We start from the raw sequence: 22,042 nt of genomic DNA on the forward strand, positions 1-22,042 counted from the left end.
GAGACCATAAATGGGGAGAGAAGCCAAAAGCCTCAAGAGAGAAAACATTTTGGTTCAACTTTGTGCTTGGTGAGCTGTTTTCCCTCATAAAATTTACAAATTAAGGGACATCTTTATACATATGATTATAGTTCCCATGGGTTGTGGTAACCAAATATATATATAGATATTTCTTTTATTTGAGAAAGGTTTTTCAATTACTTGCTTATTTTTTGAAACAAATACACATTTGCTAACCATAGTCTCCTGAAGTTTAAATAAATTTTTTCTCACAGGCTAAAAATTTCTGTATTAACTCTTGTTTCCTTGTTTACTGGAGATTTCATAGACACCACATGGGAAATCAGCTTCTCTCTCTCGCTATTAGCCAGGTGTGAAATTCCTACTTTTTAAATATACTTATGAGTTGGACAGTGCATTAAATAAAATCGGATTATGTAGTAAGTTATTACCTTTCCAGTTCTATTTCACTCCTTTGGTTAACATTGAAGAGAAAGTTCATATCTAGTGCCGGTTTTCATGTCCCCTTGACACTTGCTAAGTCTCCTTTTTAACAGAGGGGCTCAGCAGAATATGGAATAAAACAAATTAACAATATTTTGTTTTCATTATATCTGTTTAGTGCAAGGGAAAGAGATTTTCCATTTGGGTATTAAGAGAAAGTTTCTTTTAAAAATAAATTTGTTTTAGTGGGAAGGGTATAGCTCAGTGGTAAAGTGTGTGCTTAGCATGCATGAGGTCCTGGATTCAATCCCCATTACTTCCATTAAAATAAGTAAATAAGTAAACTTAATTACCTCCCCCCAAAACAAACAAACAAAAAACCAAAATAAAAATAAATATGTTTAGATAGAAAGTAAGTTAATTTAATTAAAATATTAAATAATAAAGATGAGGCACAAATAGGGCACATATTGTGAAGTGACTGAGTTTGGAACACTCTACTAGAAACTTCTAAATGGAGATTAAATCATCTTCACCCAGACTTCTTCCAGTCTTCTTTTTGACCTTCTCTTCTTCCTCTCTCCCCTACTGTTCTTTTCTACCTTCTATCATTGAACAAGATGTTGATGATGAACCAGTACATAATTATAGAAACCAAAGATTAATACAGAAATCCAGAGATGAATACATCAGTATCTTTGCTTTATTGAAAGCTCAATCTCACTGGAGACACAGATATGCACTTACTATACAGTGAGAAATCTGGTGTGTGTGGAAGGGACAGTATACCCCAGAGGAGGGATAGCCATATGAAAAGCAAGGGGAGGTATGGGGTTTTGACCTTAGGCATCAGTCCTATGAAATACAGTCCAAGTTCACAAATATATCCTCAATTCATTCATCAAACCTTTATAGAACCAGACATTGCATCAGATACTGGGGATTTGGACATGAAAACGATATAGTTGAAGCTTCAAAAAGTTTTGATTGTAAGTAGAGACAGACAAGGAAACCAGTGGTTATACAGGTCTGTGTCCCTTAACTGAAACCCTCGGAGGCAGATGTGTTTCACAAATCTGAATTTTTAGAATGTTAATATGATTCACAAACTGTATATAACACCCTTAAAAGTCTGGGGCAGGTACCCCATAATGAAAACATACGAGTATTCACACTATATGGAATAAAGACTGTAAATGACTTCACATCAATTCAGTGTAGGTGGTTGGTTTTTGTAATGTTTAAGATTCCCAAATTGTAAGAAGCGTAGACCCATTTTCCAAAATAACTAGAGGCATGCTGCAGGATGTTTTGGAAGAACAAAGAAAGGGCAATGAGCGACTTTTTAATGGGGTCGGGGAAGGCTTCCTTAAAGATGCATTTTCTGAACAGAGTCTTGCTAGATAAGTAGGAGTTAAGCTGATAGGACCGGGGAGACAGAGGGCTGGAGGATGGGGAGAAACATTTTCTAGGCAGCAAGGACAGCCTGTAGAAAGAAAATGGACTTGGTGTTTGGGGGGAACTGCAAGTAATTCAGGATGGCTGTGTGTGTGGTGCGCTCAGACAGAGCTGAGGAAGGGCATGCAGATGGAAATGCTGATGGAGAACAGCTGAGATCAGGCAGGAACAATGGCCACGGACCCTTGCTAAATCGAAACTTATCCTGAAGGAGGAAGAGAGCTTTGAAAGATTTGAAGTGTGTAGTCATGTGAATAGATTTGAAATTACAGGAAAATTGTAATATTGGATGTAAGAGCTGACGCATTACACAAAACTGAGGCAATTGTAGGTGTCTGGGTGAGAGATGATGAGAACATACAAATTGGCATGGTTTGGCACATAGTAATTGCTCAGTAAATCATGGCAATTAGAAGGGAAAAGGCAGGCATGTAGTGGGGTTGGTTAAGAGGGAACAATCTAAAGATACTCTAAAGAATTATTTGGGACTCAGTATCTGATTGGACTGGGAGAGAGTGGGGCAGAGTCCCCACCGCCCGCCCAGCCAAGACCTCCAACTCTCCTCTTCTGGCTTCCAGTTTGTGTGGCTCCACGTGCCAAATTTGGACATGGTAAAATGTGGGTAATTGTCTTGACTGGATTTGGGAGTTATGTGAAAGCAGCAGCTTTAATGCGGATGAGATCACAGAGAGACAGTGCATGATATGAGAAGTAAGGAAACTGAGGTCAAGATCCTAGAAAAGCCTTCAGAGGAAGGGAGAGGAACTGTCAGACATGTTTTTTGGGGGGGGTGTTGGGGAGGTGATTAGGTTTACTTATTTTTTAATGGAGGTGCAGGGGATTAGAACCCAGGACCTCATACATGCTAAGCAAATGCTCTACCACTGAGCTATACCCTCCCCCTTCTTGTCAGCCATGTTAAGTGCTCAGGAAAGATCAACTGAGACAAGGTCTGGAAAAATCCTTAGTAGACATGGCAAAGAGGAGGTGAACTGCGATCTGAGAAAGCAGTTTCAGCAGCCTTGAGGGGCAGAGACCTGTGACTATGACCAAAGGAAGGGCCAAGTGAGGAAGTAGGGGCACAGTGCTGACCATTGTCCCTTTAAGACACTTGGCTGTGAAGGGAGGGACACAGAGAAGAAGGACAAAATTAGAGGCAGTCATGGGCTGTATGGAAAGGTTTTTGGTTTAATTTTAGTTTTTAAAGGTAGCAGAGATGCTGCTAGACTCCCAGTAGTCAGCTTTTTCGGTTGTGTTGCAGCCTGCCTCCAGAGGATAAGTGTCTTTAACCTGAACACGAGGGTTTCTCAGAAACAGAGGGCCCGATAAACAGACTGGACTGGAATAGCTCTGCAGGAAAGAATGTCTTTCTGGGCTGGTCTCCCAGGTGCTGCTGCTTGTGCTAACTTCCTGTAGAGGTTTTGAACCTTTCTCCCTCTATTGTCTACCTGGCTGGCTGCTTGCCACTTGTTTAACATGGCTGTTAGGGCTGTGTCGGTGCCAGGGAGCTGGCTTAAAAAAATACCTGTGTGTGAGCACAGGATTTACCAAGGTAATGCTCTTCCCAAGTGGCCCCAGCCTGTTCTTGTAGTCTGTATTGTCTGCTTCAAGCGTTTGACTTAGTGAGTTCCTTTGAGGGGATAGAGCACCAGGCCCTGCACAGTGGAGACAGAATAAAACAGGGCATTTGACTCCTTAGACCTTATAATCCAAGCCATGGGACTGTCTTCTAAATAATGGTCACAGTGGCTCTTAAACTTTGCAGGGCGTATGGATCTTTTTGAAAAGCTGATAAAAAGTATGTACCCCATTTCCATGAAGCAGCACACGGAATTAGTTGAAGGTAAAATTTCAGGGGGTTTGTGAACTTGCTAGATTCTGAAGTGGTCTTTAAAACTCAAGTTAAAAATGCCAAAACTTTAGAAATCATTTGTGCTCCATTAGTTTGTGACCTCGGCTAAAATAGTGGTTCTGAGCCTCAATTTCCAGATTTGCTGCCTGTCTTGCAAGCATTTTGTGAGAACTGCATGAGATAACATGAATAAGGGGCTCAGCGCAGAGCCCGACACAGAACTGATGCCAATAAATGCTATATCAGCTTTAAGTGAGTTACAGAGGAAGTGAGCTAACTCACTGCTCTCTTCTTAAGGAGTTCTGATATTTAGTTGTCACCCGTTGATGAAAACATTGGGGTCAGCTTCCCATGTATCAGTCGTTCCCTAGCTATCTCTATAACTTTTGCTTTATCTCAGTCCCATCTGAATGATTACTATCTTTGTTTACACAATGTTTTTAAACTTAAATGTGCTTGCTTAAAAAAAGGAAAACTTTGGATTCTGATCAGAAATAGAAAACCATTTCGCTTGCCATAAATAGAAAGTAACAGTAATGATAAGCAATGAAACTGAACAATGAAAATTTAACAATGCTATAAAATTCGCCTGAGACTTCAGTGCTTTCCTAGGGCTTTGAGCCTGGGGCCTACTCTTTAACAAATAGGGAGTTCAGCGAGTGTCTGAGGAGAATACCGTCGTCTTGCTGGCTGTCACGAAATGCCCGGCCCTGCTCAGAGCACTGAATAAAAGCATCTCCCCTGACTCCGGTGAGGGGGCTGTTCTTTGGGAGACCTTTGTGAGAGGCAAGTGACTCATTCCCCACCCCAACCTGAATAAACAATTCTGTGGGGGCAGCGTCCTGAAGCCAGCTATCCCCCAGGACAGGAGCTCCACAAAGCCTTGCCATTTGAGCTCCTAGAAACAAGGACACTCAGAGGTCCTGCTGCCTGTTTCATTGCCGGATCAGGCTCAGTGCCTGCCTCACACCTCGATGGCTCCAGAGTTTAATTTTTTAATTGGACAGGTAGCCGGGGCCACCAAGGTGACGCTGGGACCTCAGTGGAGTGGAGGGAGGCAGTGGACATTGTTTTGAAGCTGTCTGCCTGGCAAACACTGCTTCTACGTGGGTTGCGGGCTGTAGATCAATAATAAAAACGCGACAGCAAACTGTCTAATGATTTTATTCACTTAATGCTTGAATAAGCATCAGTGAATCAAATAATCAGAGAGGCTGGTGATGATTAATTTGTTATAATGGAACTCAATTCAGCAGCCCGCAGGAAACAGGACCTGCCCTCCTCTCTCCCTTCCTGGAGCCACCTCCGCTCCCCACTCGCCAGGTGAGGCCCCCCGGCCCTCCGCCCCCGCCCCCGCCCCGCCGCGGTGTCGACCCCGGAGCGCCGGCCGACTGGGCATGCTCGCCGGGGCCGGGCGGCCAGCGGGAAGCGGGCTCGGCCGGCCCCGCGCCTCTACCTGAGCCGAGCCCGCCCCCGGCGCACCGGCCCGGGCGGGCACCTGGCGGGCGCTGCGGACACAGCAGGGGGAGGAGACGCCGCGCGGGGCGGGCGCCGCGGGACCGCGCTTGGCGTTCTTGAGCCGCAGCCGAACTTTTCTCCACGAAGTCCCACATTTGGGGGCCGAAGGAGCGGGGCGGGGAGGGGAGAGCGGAGTTCCTGGAAGGAGCTGCCGCCGCGGCTCCACAACATGGCCTCCTCCACCTCCTCCTCTCCAGCTGGCGCCGAGGGCACCCCTCCTGGGCAGGTGAGCGCCGCGCCGCGCCGCCCCCCTACCTGTGGCTTCCTTCCCGGCGGGGGCGCGCGGGTATCGCGGGGCGCCGGAGGCCCGGGGCGAGGTGGGTCCCGGGAGCCGGGGGGCGCTGCCTGGAGCCCTGCCCTCCCGGAGGTGTCGGGCGGCCCCGGCCGGGCCAGCGGAGGAGACCCGGTCCCTGCCGGGCGCCGGACTCCGGCTGCGCCCTGGGCAGAGGCGGGAGCCGGAGCTGGTCATCTGCCCGGACGCGCGAGCATCCCGAGGAGGGCGGGAGGGCCCAAGACTTTGGGGCTCTGCTTCAAAACATTTGACTAGAAGAAAAGCGCGGCCCGGGGCTCGGGACACCCTCACCTCTGTCTCCCGTCTTTGGGCTTCTGTGTTCTTGGCTCTCTTCTCCAACTCCATGCCAGGCTGACCCTTCCTAAGGACAAGACCGAAGTAGGCTGCACTTTTGGCGGGGAGGAATGCAATCACCTGCTTGTGAAAGTTACCTTCAGAGTTAGGCTTTTTTTTTTTTTCTCCTTTTCTGAAGGTGAGTCGGGATACTTCATTTAATCTAGTAAGAATACAAAATATACTTTAAAGATTGGGACATAGAAAAAGTGGAGACTAATGAGAATGTGGTGCAGTATCAGGGAGTGGCTTGCGGTGGGTTTACCTTCTCCCCTAATCTTTGAGAGCCTTCCGTTGGCGTGCATATAAAACACCCATGAAGTAAAAAGCGGGTGTGTGATGTGAAAGACCGCAGCTTGAAGATGTCTGCTTCCTCCCACCGTACACCCCCAGAAGATTGCTCCCTTTAAGCCGAGAGGCGTTTAGTAGCAATTTTGCAGCTGCCACAGTGTGTGTAATAGACGATAATTGGTTTAAAGCACTCTCGTGCTTGCATGTGCATAGAGTGTACAGATAGTGGACTCAGAAACAGTAGTTGACCTTTGGGAGGGACCTGAGAAACGGGTGGGAGGAGGACTTACTTTCACATACCTTTTGGGACTTTTCTTTTTAAAACCATGTGGGCACATTACCTATTAAAAAAAAGAGAGAAATACTGCCTTTCCAAAAAAATGAGGCATCTTTGCATAGGCTTCCGTGAAACCTGTAACTCCCCTAGCCCCATCAACACTTTCCTTCAGTTGTCATCTCTAAAAATCCTCAGGGATTCAAGGGGAAGTCTTCAAAAGAAGATTCTCATACACCTTGACAAAGTCCTTTGGTGGTTTTTATTGATTCTACCTTGATTCTGAGTTTTCAGTTTGCTGCTTTGAGAATAAAACTGGCTTGTCTAATTTTGGAAGAGGCCACTTTCCGGTAAAAGTCCAGTCAGGAGACAGCCTCGGGGTCTACCAGAACTTAGTCCAGGAGGGTAGGCCAATGTACGTGGGCTCTAGTAGGTGGACTAGGGGGAGACAGTCAAGAGTGGACATGGGTTGCTGGAATAGCAGTTCAGGCATCTTCCTAATCTGCTGACCTGGGCTCAAATGGATGCATTAATAAGGAAGCAAATTTTCAATTTTGAAAGTGAATGTAAAATTAAAACCACAGCTCTGAAACAAAAAGTGAAATAAAGCAATCCATTGAAAATCTTCAACCCAGCTACTCACATCTAGAGGACTGATTTCTTTTAGTTCTCAAATCAGTGGAAGATAAGTAAGTGAGTTGTGAATCTGGACTGTAGTTAGATGGTTATTTATGATGAACTGTTTATGGTGGTTCTCAGTGTTCTTTCTGTTAAACCATAAATATCTGTTTTGTAATCTATACAGTAATGTGTGAGGCTCCATAGCAGAGAATGTGGCCCAGTGTCCTTCAGACAATGTAAAGACCAGTGGTGTGTTTTGGAATCCAAGGAAACACTGTGGATTCTGAATTTGTTTGCATTTTTGTGGTGGTGGTCACATTAGGGCTATGGTTTTCTTCTATTCAGTGCTTCAGTTTTTTGCCCCCCTTTACAGCATTAATGCATTGAGCAAGTGAGTCTGCCTAATTCTAGAATAATATTTTGGTAATTGAAAATATTATAACTGGGACTCTGGTTGTTCTTAGGTTGATTTCCAATTAATAACATCTGTATTTAAGAATTGTCAATTTTTAATGCATGACGTATTTGTATACTTTTGTAGAATATGTTACTGTAGTTATAGGAAATCATAATCCAGATTGGTGATTATGTGAAATTCTAGCTTATATAAGTGGCATTTTTACTTTTTTGAATAAACACCTGAAATTGATGAGACCCACTCACTACCTGACATTTTTACATAAGAATGGTTCTAAGTTAAAGAATTTTAATTGGACTATTTAGCCTTGCTACAAAGTTTCTAACTTATTATGTCCACCCTTCTGGAAAGATCAAGGTTACCAGTGATCTAATCAGATCTAAAGTAATCTTTACCTGTATATATTGACTGGACTGTTGTTCACCTAACTCTACCCTTGTATCTTGCAAATGTAAATGCCAGTGAGATGTTGGGTTAATACTAAGGTACCTGAAACAGTGGGTTTGTTTAATTGTGATTCTTCATTTTCATCCTATGTCAATATGTGAAAAGAGCTTAAAATTTTTAATTGCCTTCTATTCATGATATAATTTAAAAAGTTATTTTAATATTGTGTACTTCCTATTAGATGTATTTTTAAGTACTGAAGACACAACTGTGGTTAGTTATAGATTGAAAGTTCTATAAAAGATAAGTATAGTATCTGTTTGGATATTTTTTTCCTGATTGGACCCTAACGGATGTGATAAAATCTTCAAAATCTATAGTCATAGTTGAAATACCCCCTGGACACTTATCCTGGCATTTTTGAAAGTGGACAAACTGTATCTTCCAATGGATTCATCTGTTCAAAAGGCCATAGATTTTTCTAGGAACCAGTCAGGTCCCTGTTTGACCATGGGAGTGAGATCAGTGGCACCAGAATAGAACCAATTCTTTGATGTTTTATGGAAATTTCTCCTGAATTTCCTCTCATACGAAGGTCGTCTCTAGATTAATTAGTGTGTATCTTATGTTGAGTGGGAAGAAAGCAATCACATGTAACATAAAAGTTATATGTTTTCAGAACTGACTAGCAAAAAGTGGTATTTTTTACAGAATAAACTGTCTTTAGTACTTGACAATTTATATTAATAAATAAAGATTAAGTGAAATAGCACTTAGAGTTAAAGAATTTTAAAATATGAAATAAATTATTTTGGTATTTCTTTCATCAGATGATGCTTAGTTACTGCTATTTTCAGATAAGATTAAAAAAATGGGAATATTGAAAAATTGACCCTAACATACATTTTGTTTTCTGGGCAGTGCATGAGTATTTGGACCTAGCCTGGAAGAGGAAAGGGGCAGAATTGAAGTTAATTTAAATGCCATTGTAGGGTAAAGAACTGTGTGTTACTGACTTGGAAAGGCTGTTTCCCGAAGTGTTTTAAAGATAACTACAATGATTCATTAGTAGCTATTTTGTAGCTCCAGCTTCTAACTACATTTTTGCGCTGTGCAGCTCCCTTGGGTAGTGCCATGACTTAATGCCAGGGATCTGCATACACGTGTGGGGCTTCTCTGGGCCCTCTTTTTTTCTTCATGTCATGACATTTTATATGGAACCTGCCAAAAAGCAGCTCTGTGACTTCAGCTTTGCTCTTTAACATCAAACACAGGGCTTGACGCAGAGTAGGCCTTCAGTTAGTAATTGAATGAATGAAAGAATAAATATCGAGAGGAATCTGGCGTTCAGATTAAGGGGCAGCATTAACCATATGAACAATACTTTGTATTCCTGTCATGTGAAAGGCCCTCTCAGGTACACAGAGTCTTGGTTTTTACTCCCAAGAAGTTCATAATCCAAATTACTTTGAGTTTACATAGTGGAAGCTTCACAGAGCCAGCACCAGAAAAATTTCCATGCCTTGGTCTTTGGTATCATTTAATTAGTGTCTCATATCTAGTTTGACCTTTAATGTTTGATCAAGAAGGGAAAATGTAGATAAAGGCACCTAAGAATTGAAGGAGAGGTGCATGAGGAAATTGACTTATACTTCCTAGGACTGAAAAGTGCCACAGAAGGGAAACATGAGTAGAAGCCATGGAGAACTGTCTGGAAAGGTGATCTAATTTATTCTTGTTCACAGTGGCCTAATATTCACAGTGTGGATAGACCATAATTTATTTTGTAATTTCCCTTTTAATAAACATTTACCTTCTTTCTAATTTTTTGGCCCCTGCAGGCAATACTGCAAGTAAATATTCTTATTCATAGTTTAATTGGATAGAGAAGACATGTGCATTTTTAATAATAACAGCCATGATTTCTTGTGCCTCTCATGCTATATACTTCAAAGCAAACCATAGGATATAGGAATCATTACCCCTTCTTGTTTTATACACAAAGGAACTGAGCCTCTGGAGGGCTGTGCAAGTTGTGGTTGGTAAGGGCTGAAACTGGATTGGAACCCTTGTCTGCTTGAGTAATGAATGGAACGATTATGGTGAAATCAGGCCAGGTATGGAGTCTGCATTCTCCAACTAACTTTAGCACTATAACATCTGAATCTTATCACCTCTCCGGTGTCAGTTTCTTCACTGGAAAAAGGAGAGGGTTGGAATAAACTGTTTCTAGGGTTTGTTCCGGGTAAAATAGTCTAAATGCTAAAAGAGAGGTAGACGTAGTTGGTAATAAAGCAGTACATTTCCTTGTTTCTCAGAAGCATTCCCCCCCCCCATATTTTGGCATTCCTGATGTTAGGATAATTTTACAGAGGCTGGGAACTTTTAAGTTTATTTTGTATTGTTTATTTTCAGTGCTTTATTTTCCTCTAAAATCTGGTTTTAAAGAAATTGTGCTTCTTGAAATTCATGACATCTTAGAGCATAAGGAATTTATTAGCTCAAAAGGAAAAGTAGCAAGAGGAAACCTCAGTGAGTTTGGGCTGATAACTGAACACTCATCAGAAGCAAGGGGTTAGAATGGGGCTGAAGAGGTGGGACACTTCCCTTAGTACGCGGAGAGCAGTGGGATAACCGCTTGGCCTCTGTGGATCCTCTGGGTTTTCTTTCTTTTCTCCCCCTCTTCCTCCTCCCCCTTTTCTTCCTCCTCCTCCCACTCCCTCTCCTCCTTTTTAAAATTTGAGATGTGATCAATGGTATACTGGTAAACCGGCTCACAAAACCAAACCAAACCAAACAGCCCTGATTTATAGCATTTGCCTGTTTCTGTGGGGAAAGTATGAGTTTTGGTGATCAATTCCGATGTGATCGAGGGTGGTAGGGTTTTCCCCACTTTTCCCCACCCCAGCAAGCAGTGCTCTGACACCAGCAGGGTGTCCTGCCATTCAGCTCAATTCTGACACTCTCTACCCCCGAGATAGCATGAGATAGTTTAAGGGCTTAGCTCCACAAGGCTGCCCCCCAGCCCCCTGGCCAGCTTACAATGCAAGTCACAAGCCCGGGTTATCACTTGTGCTTCTGACCAATTGGCTATAGATTAGAGGTTCCAATGGCCCCTTCTTGGGCTTGATTAAGTTGCTAGAGCAGCTCACAGAACTCAGAGAAACATTTTACTTACTAGATTACTGGTTTATTATAAAAGGATAAAACTTAGGAACAGCCAGATGGAAAAGGTGCAGAGGGCAAAGTCTGTGAAAAGGGCTCGGAGCTTCCATGCCCTCCCTGAGCACACCATTCTCCCTGTATCGCCAACGTGGAAACTTTGCTAACCCCCTCCTTTTAGGATTTTATGGAGGCCTCATTACACAGGCATGATTAATTAAATCCTTGGCCATTGGTGATTGATTCAATTTCCACTTCCTTTCCCCTTTCCCCCTTCCCCCTCCCAGAGGTGAGAGGGTGGGGTGATTTGGGACTGAAAGTTCCAAGGCTCTAATCACATGATTGGCTCCGCTGGCAACCAGGCCCCATTCCTTAGGAGCTTTCTGAAAGTCACCTCATTAACATAACAAGACACCTTTATTGCTTTCATCACTTCGAAAATCCCAAGGGTTTTGTGCCAGGAACAGGTCGAAGACCAAATATATATATATTTTTTGAAAAAAATTAGAAAGTTTTAAAAAATTAAAAAATTTTTATTTTTTTTAATTGAACTGTATTTCTTATCATAGATCACAGTATCACTAAATACATCCATCATGGCTGATTTCAAGCTGCCCATGGGAGGTGAACAAGGAGTGGGGAAGAGGTATAGCGTTCGCCCTCTAGCTAGTTCCAGCACACCACTTACACACAGTGAAATGCACTGAATTTTTTCAGTTAAATGCATAACCTGTTTATCCAAAATATATTTGACACTTACTGGATGTCAGGCACACATGGGGGAAGCGTGGGTAAATAAGAACTAATTTTTACTCTCCAGAATGTCATAGATAAGTAGACTGTTATAATGAACTTTAAGTAAAGAAAGGACTCTTGTACTGAGAATGGTTGATCAAGTCTCTTTTCCACTGAGAACAAAATAAATACCAAATAGTTCCTGAGATACCTGGATTAGAAAGAGAGAACTGAGGTCTGTAACTGGATTATTAGATATTAGAAGGGTGAAATGGGATTTTTAAGGCCCCCTTTTTTAGAGGTCAAGTTAAGCATAATATTTCTTACCCCTGAATATTAGTTGCTGTGTGTGCAAATTTATTAATCACCTTTATTGAGCTATAATTTATATACAATAAAATTTGCCGAATTTAAGTCTACTCTTGTACCAATTCTTCAAACATTATACCCCATACCCTATTATGACAGAATATTTATTATCCTAAGAAGTTCACTTGTTTTCTTCCCAATATAAGCTTCCAACCCTCTGGGGAGGCACTGTTCTTGATTTTTTCACGATAGGTTCATTTTACCTGTGTATTTTTTCTGTGCCTTACTTCTTTCCCTTAGCATAATGTTTCTGATACTTATCTGTGCTGTTGTAGGTATTAGTAGGTTATTCCTTTTTGTTGCTGAGTAATATTTCATTGTATGAATATACCACAGATTGTGCATCCATCCATCAGACATTTGAATTGTTTTCAGCTTTGGCTATTCTGAATAAAGCTGCTATGAATGTTTTTAGATAGAGTTTTTTGTTGTTGTTGACATATTCCCCCACTCCTACTTTGTGTTTATGTGTGTGAGATTAAATACCAGGAGTAAAATTGTAGAATCAAAATGTAGTATATACTTAGCTGTACAAGAAGAAGATGTCTCTAGAGAATGATCTCAGATCAGATGGGAGGGAAAGGGAAAATACACAGGGGAACTGTTCCTTTGGGATGTACTTAATCTGAGAATTTTGGAACAGTTGTTTTAACTATGGATAAAATGTGGATTTTGAAAAAAATTGATGTTAGTAAGAGTCTACAGGCTTATAAAAGAAGATATAAAAACTTTTTAACAGCTTTAGTGATATATAATTTATGTACACAAAATTCACTCATTTAAAGTGTATAATTCAATGACTTTTAGTATATTTACTAAAATGTTTCCAGAGTTGGAAGACCGTCACCACAATCTAATTTTACAATACTCTATTACTCTCAGAGAAGTCCTAATTTACAGTAAAAAGCCATGAGTTTGGAGTTAGGAAGAGCTGTGTTTTAGTCTGAGTTTTACTAGTTAGCAGTGTGTGACTGTGGTCAGCTGAACCTCAGTTTCCACACCTTTGAAGGTAGAAACGAGGCCGCCTCCTTTACAGTATTTTTATAAGGATTTTAAATAATACACGCAAAGCACTTGGTACATAGTAAATATTAAATAAATGGTAGTGTTTATTGTTGAACTGTGCCTGCATCTTTGTAATTTCTGTGGCATTTTGTTCAAATCCTATAGCTCCTACAAATCTGCCCCTGCTAAAGGTATCTTTGAGCATATCTTTTAAGAGGAAATGTGGTGGAGTGGAAAGAGGAAGCCGGGACTTTAGAATAGCATACTGGAGTTTTCTGGCTCTACCATTTAATTGGGTAAATCACTTAACTGTGTCTGTTTCCTTACATGAAGAACTAGAGGGAAAACATCCACGTTGCAGGACTGTTCTAAGTGTTTGAGGAAATGCACGTGACATCTGGTAGGTACTTACTAAATAGGAGCTGTTCTTCTGTGATACCAGAAGCTCCCAACTTTGAAGTAATTACATCTTAGAATAAAATTTATGTACAAAATTCAAGGCATAGATGGAAACTTTGCTCATGAACTATGTGCATATTTGCTGCACATGTTTTTGTATTTTACTGCTAGTAAAATGACAGTTACATGGTCCTTAATAAAAGTAAATGTATGAGTGGGTAAATAAAGAAGAAAAAATATTTTCCTTCTTCTGTTTCAGTCTCCCTTCATGTTTAGGTATCCAAGAGAAAGTTTTTTTCTAAACTTCAAAGTATTCACTCATCTTCTCTCATTCGGCAGGTGTGTGTGTGTCTGTGTGTGTGTGTGTATGGGTGAGCAGGGGCAGGATAATTAGAAATTACCATAAGAACAAAAATTAGAGTAAAAATTACAACAAGGATTGCTTACCTTTATAAACAACTTATATATTTTTAAGAGTACTCTCATGTTACTTCTTTACATTTGTGTCTCATAACAACCATATCAGGCAATTGGAGTAAATAGTCTAATTTTAGTGGAAAGACAAACAAGGTTCAGGGGTCGCCTCGTTCATGGTCCTCATGGAGCTAATAAGTGGCAAAGCCGAGTGAGGGAAGGGGGCTATAAGTAGGAAACCTTGTGCGTTGCTGGTGGAAGCACGGTCTCAGGCAGCTGTTCTGGAAAGCAGTCCTGGCGTTACTTAAGCAAATTAACTAGTTATTTACTCTATGACCCAGCAATTTCATTCCTACAGATGAACACTAGAATGTGTCCCATAGGCCCCCAAGGGGACATGAGCAAGGTTATTCGCTGCTGTGTTATTAGTGGGGGGGAGTGAAGGGGTGGGAGGTAACTGGTGACCATTGCTGGGAGAGGGGAAAGGCAGAATGAGTTGTCATGGAGCTGTCTGCAACCATTAGAAGCAACAGATTAGATAACCAAAAGCAGCATGAATGGATCTGAAGAACATAGTGCTTAGTGAAAAATGTAAGAGTGTGGGGTATATTTTTTGTTTATGTGAATTAAAAATTCATGAGCACCGCACAGTATACATCATGCTTATGTAAAGTACTCAGTAAGCACATTAGAATGGCTGCCTGAGGGGCCCAGTGCATGGGAGTGGGCTATGGAAATAAAAAGGAATACATAAAAAAGAAAATGATGATAATGTGTCATGAACCAGTAAGTGTGGCTGATTCAACCTGCTGAATGGTGATATTAAAAAACAGAACAGCACATTGTTATGTGATATAGCTTGAATACCTTTTATGTGATAAACTCGGTTACCACTAGGATTAACTGAAGAGATCTTGTTATCTTTATACATGGGACGAATGTTCCAAGCGAAATTAAATTTGGATTGGTTTCTAAAGTTTCAAGTAAAATTTTGCATGGAGAGCAACACCTTTTTCTTTTTAAGAGATTTACAATATTGTATAACTTAAAAATTAAATGCCTTTAAAATTTTCTCTTTTGGATAATAGAGACCAATGTGTCATAACGTGCAATCAGTTTTTACAGAATTAGGATATAATATAGTGCTAAATATTTAGTTCTAAAATGATACTCAGATTTTAGTTTTCCAAGGTAAGTTTGAGGTATAATAGATCACCCCTCCTCCTTTTTTTTTTTGGCGTAAAATAATGCAGATTTATTACGGTGCAGTTCTGGAGAGCAGAAGTCCAAAATGAGCTGGCAGGACTTTATTCCATCTAGGGACAAAAGGAAAGAATACTTATCTTTATTATTTCCAGCTTCTAGAGCCCCTCTTCTAGGCAACATTCCTAGACGTCTGCAGATTTGACACTATCTTCTATAGTGTTGCAGCACTTCATGTACTTTTGGAGGTCATGGCATTTATCACATTTTGTTGAAATTATTTATTTACCATGTCTTCCCTAACTAACTAAACAACTTAGAGGGCATGCTTACCCCTTCCCTCCCCATTTTCTTGTCTGCCTTCCCTCATCTAGGATCTAGCACATCCAGTACTCAGTTTATGACTATTGAACAAAATTGGCCGTTGGACATATTTGCCAACATGGTCTCCTATGAGACTGTTTTGAGGTTACTTTAATTTTCAAAAATCTTCAAAAGATATTCATATTTAAATCGGATGTAGATATATGATGTGATTTTAGAAACGTGTCAGAAATCTGGAAGAGTATGCATATATGATAGTATGTAATAATTTTTTTTATCTTTTGGAAGGTTTGACCTTGCACCTATTCTCTGCTAAATAGCATAGTATAGTATTTGGATTTTATAGTAGCTGTGTGCCTTGGGCAAGTGAAATTAACTTCTCAGAGATTTGTTTCCTCATCTTTTAATGGAGGTGCAGATCTCATAGGGTTGTTGAGGGAATTAAATGAGATCCTCCGTGGAAAGCACTTAGCATAGTGCCTGGCTCACAGTTACTGTCTTTTGGGCATCTACCAATAATACTGAGTTTACTGTGTGTATGTAGTGTCTGTGATAATTTATGCTAATAGTATGCATTCCTACAGTTTATTATCCTAGTAAGGAAGGGACTGTTCTCATAAATTCTCTTTTGTAAAGGAACATTACATTCTTTTGCTTAAACTTCCTCCTCTTCTCTCTTCCTCTTACCATAAAATTACCAAATTTTTCCTTTAAAGTGATTTAAAAAATAGAGAGTATTGACATAATCTGTTTATGGTAAAATTAAACAAACCTCTGTCCTTGCTGATGATAGGTGGCACCTAAAGTCTGTGGAGAGCCCAAAGATCTCATGTGTAAAGCAAAAAACACCATTGTCTGCTTCTTATAGCCCCCAATCCAATGCTATATGCTTTTGATTGATTTGTAAAATTTATAACCCAGTAGTATAGCAAGTGGCAACAAAAGTCAGAAGAAAGATTAGGAGAAAATATTTATAGTAATGTGACAAGATATTTTATGTCTAGTATACAAAGAACTCTTAGACATTGTGAAGAAAAGGACAAAGTACCAAAAGGAAAATTTATCTACTGTGAAAGTAGACCCTCAAAGAAGAAGAAGACATCTGGCCAATAATTGTGTGAAAGATGTTAAATTTACAAGTCATAAGAGATTAAAATGACTAATTGCTATTTGATAGCATTTTATTAATTAGATTGACAAAAAAATCCTCTTTTGGTTGTTGAAGATATGGATTCTTCCAAATGTTGATGGTTTGAGTGTCAGTTGTACAGTTTTGTTTTGTTTTGTTTTGTTTTTTGGGTGGCAAATGAAGCACACTATTTATCTATTAAAATAGAACAAAACATACTTAAACTTTTTGCTCCAGCAACCAGTTTTGTGAATCTCTGCTGTAGAAGTTAAAGTATCAGTATGTAAGGACATATTTACAGATACATATTTATATATATTTATATATGTTACATATAACTTTTTGTGTATAGCACAATCCAATTTTGAAAACAAAAAAAAATAGTATTTGTCTGAGCATAGGTGGTTGATGGATTTGACTACCTCAGGGGAATAGAGTTTTGAGGGCCAGGCGAAATCACTGATTTTCCTTTTGCTTGATAAAATGAGCATATATTTTGTAATAAAAAGTTCAATAAAGCAAAACAAAATCAAGGAAAGAAAAATTTAAGTTTAAGGAAAAAGAAAGCCTTGTTCCCTTGGATATCTTTTACTTGCTTGAATTTTTATACTGTCATTTATTGTACTTTTGGCGTTACAAGTGTTTCTTATTCATCTAGTCACAGAATCCGACTCTAAAATGTCTTGGTATCTGTACTTGAGGACGTTTCCTCAGGGCTAATTAAGATTTTTTTGTCCCTGTGCACAGGCCTACTGTATAGACATTACATTTAAAGCTGAGCTGGAGCTATATGGAATTTTTGCTTGGATTTTGGTAGCATAATCATATTTTTACAGGGTGGAATTAAAAATGCTTACTTTCCCCTCTGTTCATGCCCAAAATTGAAGTAGCTGTATCTTCATCCTTTTTATTTCTAGGTAAGTAATGTCCTTGCCTCATTGGCTCCTCTTTTTTAATTATTACTTTGCCTTTTATTAAAGTTTAAATTTTTAAAATCACTTTCTTTTTTATTGTAAGAGCAAATGTTCATTCCTGAAAAATCAGAAACATAGTCAAGTAAATACCAACAAGCCCAACTCCCTTTCCTCCCAAGCCAAAAATCATGCAAATCGTGCTCATGTGATATCAGTCTCTCAACCCCTGGGTAACTTTCTTTCAAACTATTCATTGCAAATATTTTCTGCAGAGCAGTAATAAAAGATGAACGGTTTTAAGTGTCAGACTGTGTTGTAAGGAATAATTACGTTCCTTGAAAGTGTTGTTTTCTTTTGATGATCAATTGGGCGCAGGTGTGGAATAACACCGCAGAGAGGCTAATGAAAGCGAAAGAAACTTATTTCATCCTTGAGTCCTAGAAGAGTTGAGCTCAGCATGGCAGGCAGAGGGGCGGATATGGGAAGAGTTCCAAAGGCATGAGGGGGTTCCACTGGTGTGTTTAATGTCACTAGGTCACAGTTAAGGGTGGGCAAGAAGGGGAACCTGTGGCTGGGATCAGCCTTATCACGAGATGTGCCTGGTCACCTAGGCGGGTTATTCACAGCCTGTTTGTGAGGATGGTGAGGGGTCAGGAAAATAAGAAGTTCTAAAAGTTTGCAATGCACAGACATCTGAATTTCCATCCCTAGAGCTTATTGACTTGTATCTTACTTTTCTTATCTAGAAAACAGTCATAAGAAATAGTACCATAGAGTTGTTGCAAGCACTAAATTGCAAAGCTCTGAGCTTGGTTTGTAGTAAGCTCCTTTTATTGCTATGTTTGAAAGTTTCATGTATATTGATTATTGTTTTTATTATGTAAGTAGTACATGTTCAGTACAGAGACATCAGTCATTATGCTTCTGAACCCTTTTATGATATGGCACAATGGGGGCCTAAGGACCAGGCTGCTTTCCAGATAAAGGTGGTGCTGTGGGGCTGTGGCCACACTAAGCTCTTTTTCATTGACTAAGGACCAAGGGATCGTAATTCCTCACATCCAGAACCCATGTAGGGCTTATAATGTTGCTAGAAGAAGAATATGCACAAAGGATTTAGACATTTTTATGTCCCTTTATTTTTCTGCATACAGACAAATCTTCCTTCAGATGACAGGTTATACCAATTTATGACTCCACAAAGTGTACAAGAGGGTCTGCTTTCTGAACTTCCCACAAGACAGTGTCATTACTTCTTTACCTTTGCCAATATGAATGGTGAAAAGTGACCCCATGTTGTTTTACTCTGTGGTCATAATTTTTTGATCAGTGTAACAGTAAAATATGGGAAGCCAGATTTAAGAAAAGATCCTCAAGGGATAAAGTGTGGCGGCACCAATACCTGACAGCCTTATAAATCACTGGCTGAATAAGAAGCTATGCTTGGGAGCTCTTTAGACTTGTCCTGGGAGTTCAGCTGCTCACATTACAGCACCACACCTACTGCTTCTGGGAAGTTGTGTAACCTGTTATTAAATTAAGATTCAACACAGAAATCTTCATTCTGAAATTTTTCCCCTGTAGTGTTGACAAATGTGAAATTGTGAGACTATGGAGGACAATCTATGACTTGAGTGACAGGTTGAGATTTATTTTCCTGGCTAGAGATCCAAGGAATTTTCTCCTTACGAGGTTTGAAATTTTCTTCCTTAGCAATATTTAATCACATAGTTTACTTTGGCAGTACAAAGTTTGTTCCTTCAAATGCTTGCTTTATTTATGAATATCTATACTTGGATTGCAGCCATCACTTTTTTCACAGTTTTTTTGTTTGTTTGTTTCCCCTTAAGATACGGCAAGAAAATTATTTAAAAAAAAAAGGAAATTCAATATTTATCATGACATTTTCTAACTTTCTTGGAGTTTGGTGTTAAAATTTTTATGGAATACAGTATTAATGATTCTTGATAAAGGGCTGATTTTTATGGCATATTCATGTCTTGTAATAGGTACATAAAACTTGAATACATGAATATGTACTATATGTAGCAGTAGTGTATGTTTCTTCAGAGGAAAATATGACATTTCTAACTCACCATCCAAGGTAAGTTACCTAATGTTGGAGCTAGACTTATTTTAATTTGTACATACACTTTTCCATTATTTCTTGTACCAGGAACAGTCTTTTGTTAAGGAATAGAGCCAAGCTAATTTGGTCAACATGGTCCTCAGATTTCATTCCTGTGATCTTCAGATCAGAACCTTAATGTCTTTTGATCAAAAGATATTGTGAAATTTTGGATTAAAAAAAACACAGAAGGTAACATCATGAAAATGAATATCATAATATCCATGCTAGAGCAGAGTTGTAAATATACAAAACTACATTTAAGAATGCATTTTATAAATTGTCAACATAGATCTTTAATTGTAGTGTCTAAAATGACTTTCATTTTGGCTTTAGAAAGAACAGAAAGTCCCCAGAATTTATCCTCTTGCCATTACCCAGACACACCCACTCCTTGTCTCTGTGCTTTTGTTCCAACCATTCTCTTTGTGTATTCTTCCACCCTTATCTACCTGGGAAAGGTTTCTTGTACTCTAAGCCTAGCCTCTGAGTATCACCTCTTTTGTAAAAGGTTCTTGAGTATGTGTCTCTGTCTCTACCACCACCAGGTGTGTGTGTGTGTGTTTCAAAATTTGCATACCTTTATGCATTGTACCTTTAATTTATCTGACACTGACACACGTCTTTGTGCCAGGCACTCTGCTAGGACTGGATATACAATGGCAAATAAAACACTGTTTGTGCTCTCAAGTATATATATATATGCATATATTTTTTAAATTAAGAGACTTTCTTTTTCTGAAGCAGTTCTAGGTTTACAGAGGAATTGAATAGAAAGTACAGAGACGTCTCATGTACCACCCTCTCCCCAAACCATGCACCCATTTTCTCCTGTTACTAACATCTTGCATTTGCATGGTATATTTGTCATGATTGATGAATAAATATTGATACATTATTATTAACTAAAACCCATAGTTTACAGTAGTGATCACTTTTTGTGTTGCACAGTTCTGTGGGTTTTGACAATTGTATAATGACTGTATCCTCCATTGCAGTATCATACAAAAAAAAAAATCTCCTGTGCTCCACTTAGTTATCTTTCTCCCCTCCCCAAACTCCCGGCAACTACTGATCTTTCTACTGTCTATAATTTTACTTTTCCAGAATGTCATATAGTTGGAATCACATAGTATGTAGTCTTTGCAGATTGACTTCTTTCACTTAGGAGTATGCATTTAAAGTTCCTCCATGTCTTTTTGTGACTTGATAGCTCATTTCTTTTTAGTGCTGAATAATATTCCATTGTATGGCTGTACTGTGGTTTATTTATCTGTTCACCTACTGAAGAACACCTTGGCTGCTTCCAAGTTTTGGCAGTTATAAATAAAGCTGTTCTAAACATTCATGTGTAGGTTTTGTGTAGACACAGTTTTTAACTTATTTAAGTAAATACCAAGAAGCACAATAGCTGGATTATAAGACTGCATTTAGCTTTATAAGAAGCTACTGTTTTCCAAAGTGATTCTACCATTTTGCATTCCCACCAGCAGTGTATGAGACTTGCTGTCTGTCCACATCCTTGTCAGCACCTGGTGTTGATAGTGTTTTGGATTTTAGCTATTCTAACATGTATCATGGTTTCTCACTGTTGTTTTAATTAGCAGTTCCCTTATGGGATATGATGTGATCATCTTTTCATATGCTTCTTTGCCATCTGTATGCCTTCTTTGGTGAAGTGCCTGTTCAGGTCCTTTACCCACTTTTTAAATGGATTGTTTCTTTGCTTATTGTTTAGTTTTAAGAGTTTTTTTGCATAATTTGGATAGAAGTCCTTTATTAGATTTATTCTCTGCATGTATTTTCTCTAAATCTGTGGCCTGTCCTTTCATTCACTTGCCTTCAGTGAGTTGTAATCTTTTAGCAATAGTAACATCAAAGATCACTGATCACATATCACCATAACAAATACAATAATAATAAAAATGTTTGAAATATTGCAAGAATTATCAAAATGTGACTCAGAGACATGAAGTGAGCAAATGCTGTTGGAAAAATTGTGCTGATAGACTTGCTTGATGCACAGTTGCCACAAACCTTCATTTTTGTAAAAAACACAATATTTACAAAGCATAATAAAGTGAAATGCAATAAAATGAAGTATGCCTGTGTTTTTAGTTTCAAATTCCAGTTGTTCACCGCTGGTGTATAGAGTGGTGAGAGGAGGCATCCTTGCCTTGCTTGTGATCTTGAGAAAGCCTCTGATTTCTGATTAAGAATGATGTTAACTGTAAGTTTTTTGTAGATGTTTTAAAATCAAGTTTAGGAAGTTCCCCTCTGTTCTTAGTTTGGAACTTAGTTTGCTGAGAGTTTTTAACATGAATGAGTTTTGGCTATTGTCAGTTTTTTTTTTGCATTTATCGATAAGATCA

The 22,042-nt window shown here is 39.5% G+C and overlaps 1 protein-coding gene across 5 annotated transcripts in view; it reads left to right on the plus strand.

Moving 5' to 3' along the window:
• Nucleotides 1–5,206: 5,206 nt before the first annotated feature.
• The window catches only part of ANK3 (ankyrin 3), a 591,977-nt gene continuing 575,141 nt past the window's right edge, over nt 5,207–22,042 (plus strand). For all 5 annotated transcript variants that reach the window (XM_072971465.1, XM_072971466.1, XM_072971472.1 and 2 more), the window contains exon 1: nt 5,207–5,498. In XM_072971465.1, the coding sequence (XP_072827566.1) occupies nt 5,442–5,498 (57 nt within the window). In that variant the 5' untranslated portion in view covers nt 5,207–5,441. The remainder of the gene's footprint in view (nt 5,499–22,042) is intronic.

Source organism: Vicugna pacos, chromosome 11 (genome assembly GCF_048564905.1).
Source record: "Vicugna pacos chromosome 11, VicPac4, whole genome shotgun sequence".
Classification (NCBI taxonomy): domain Eukaryota; kingdom Metazoa; phylum Chordata; class Mammalia; order Artiodactyla; family Camelidae; genus Vicugna; species Vicugna pacos.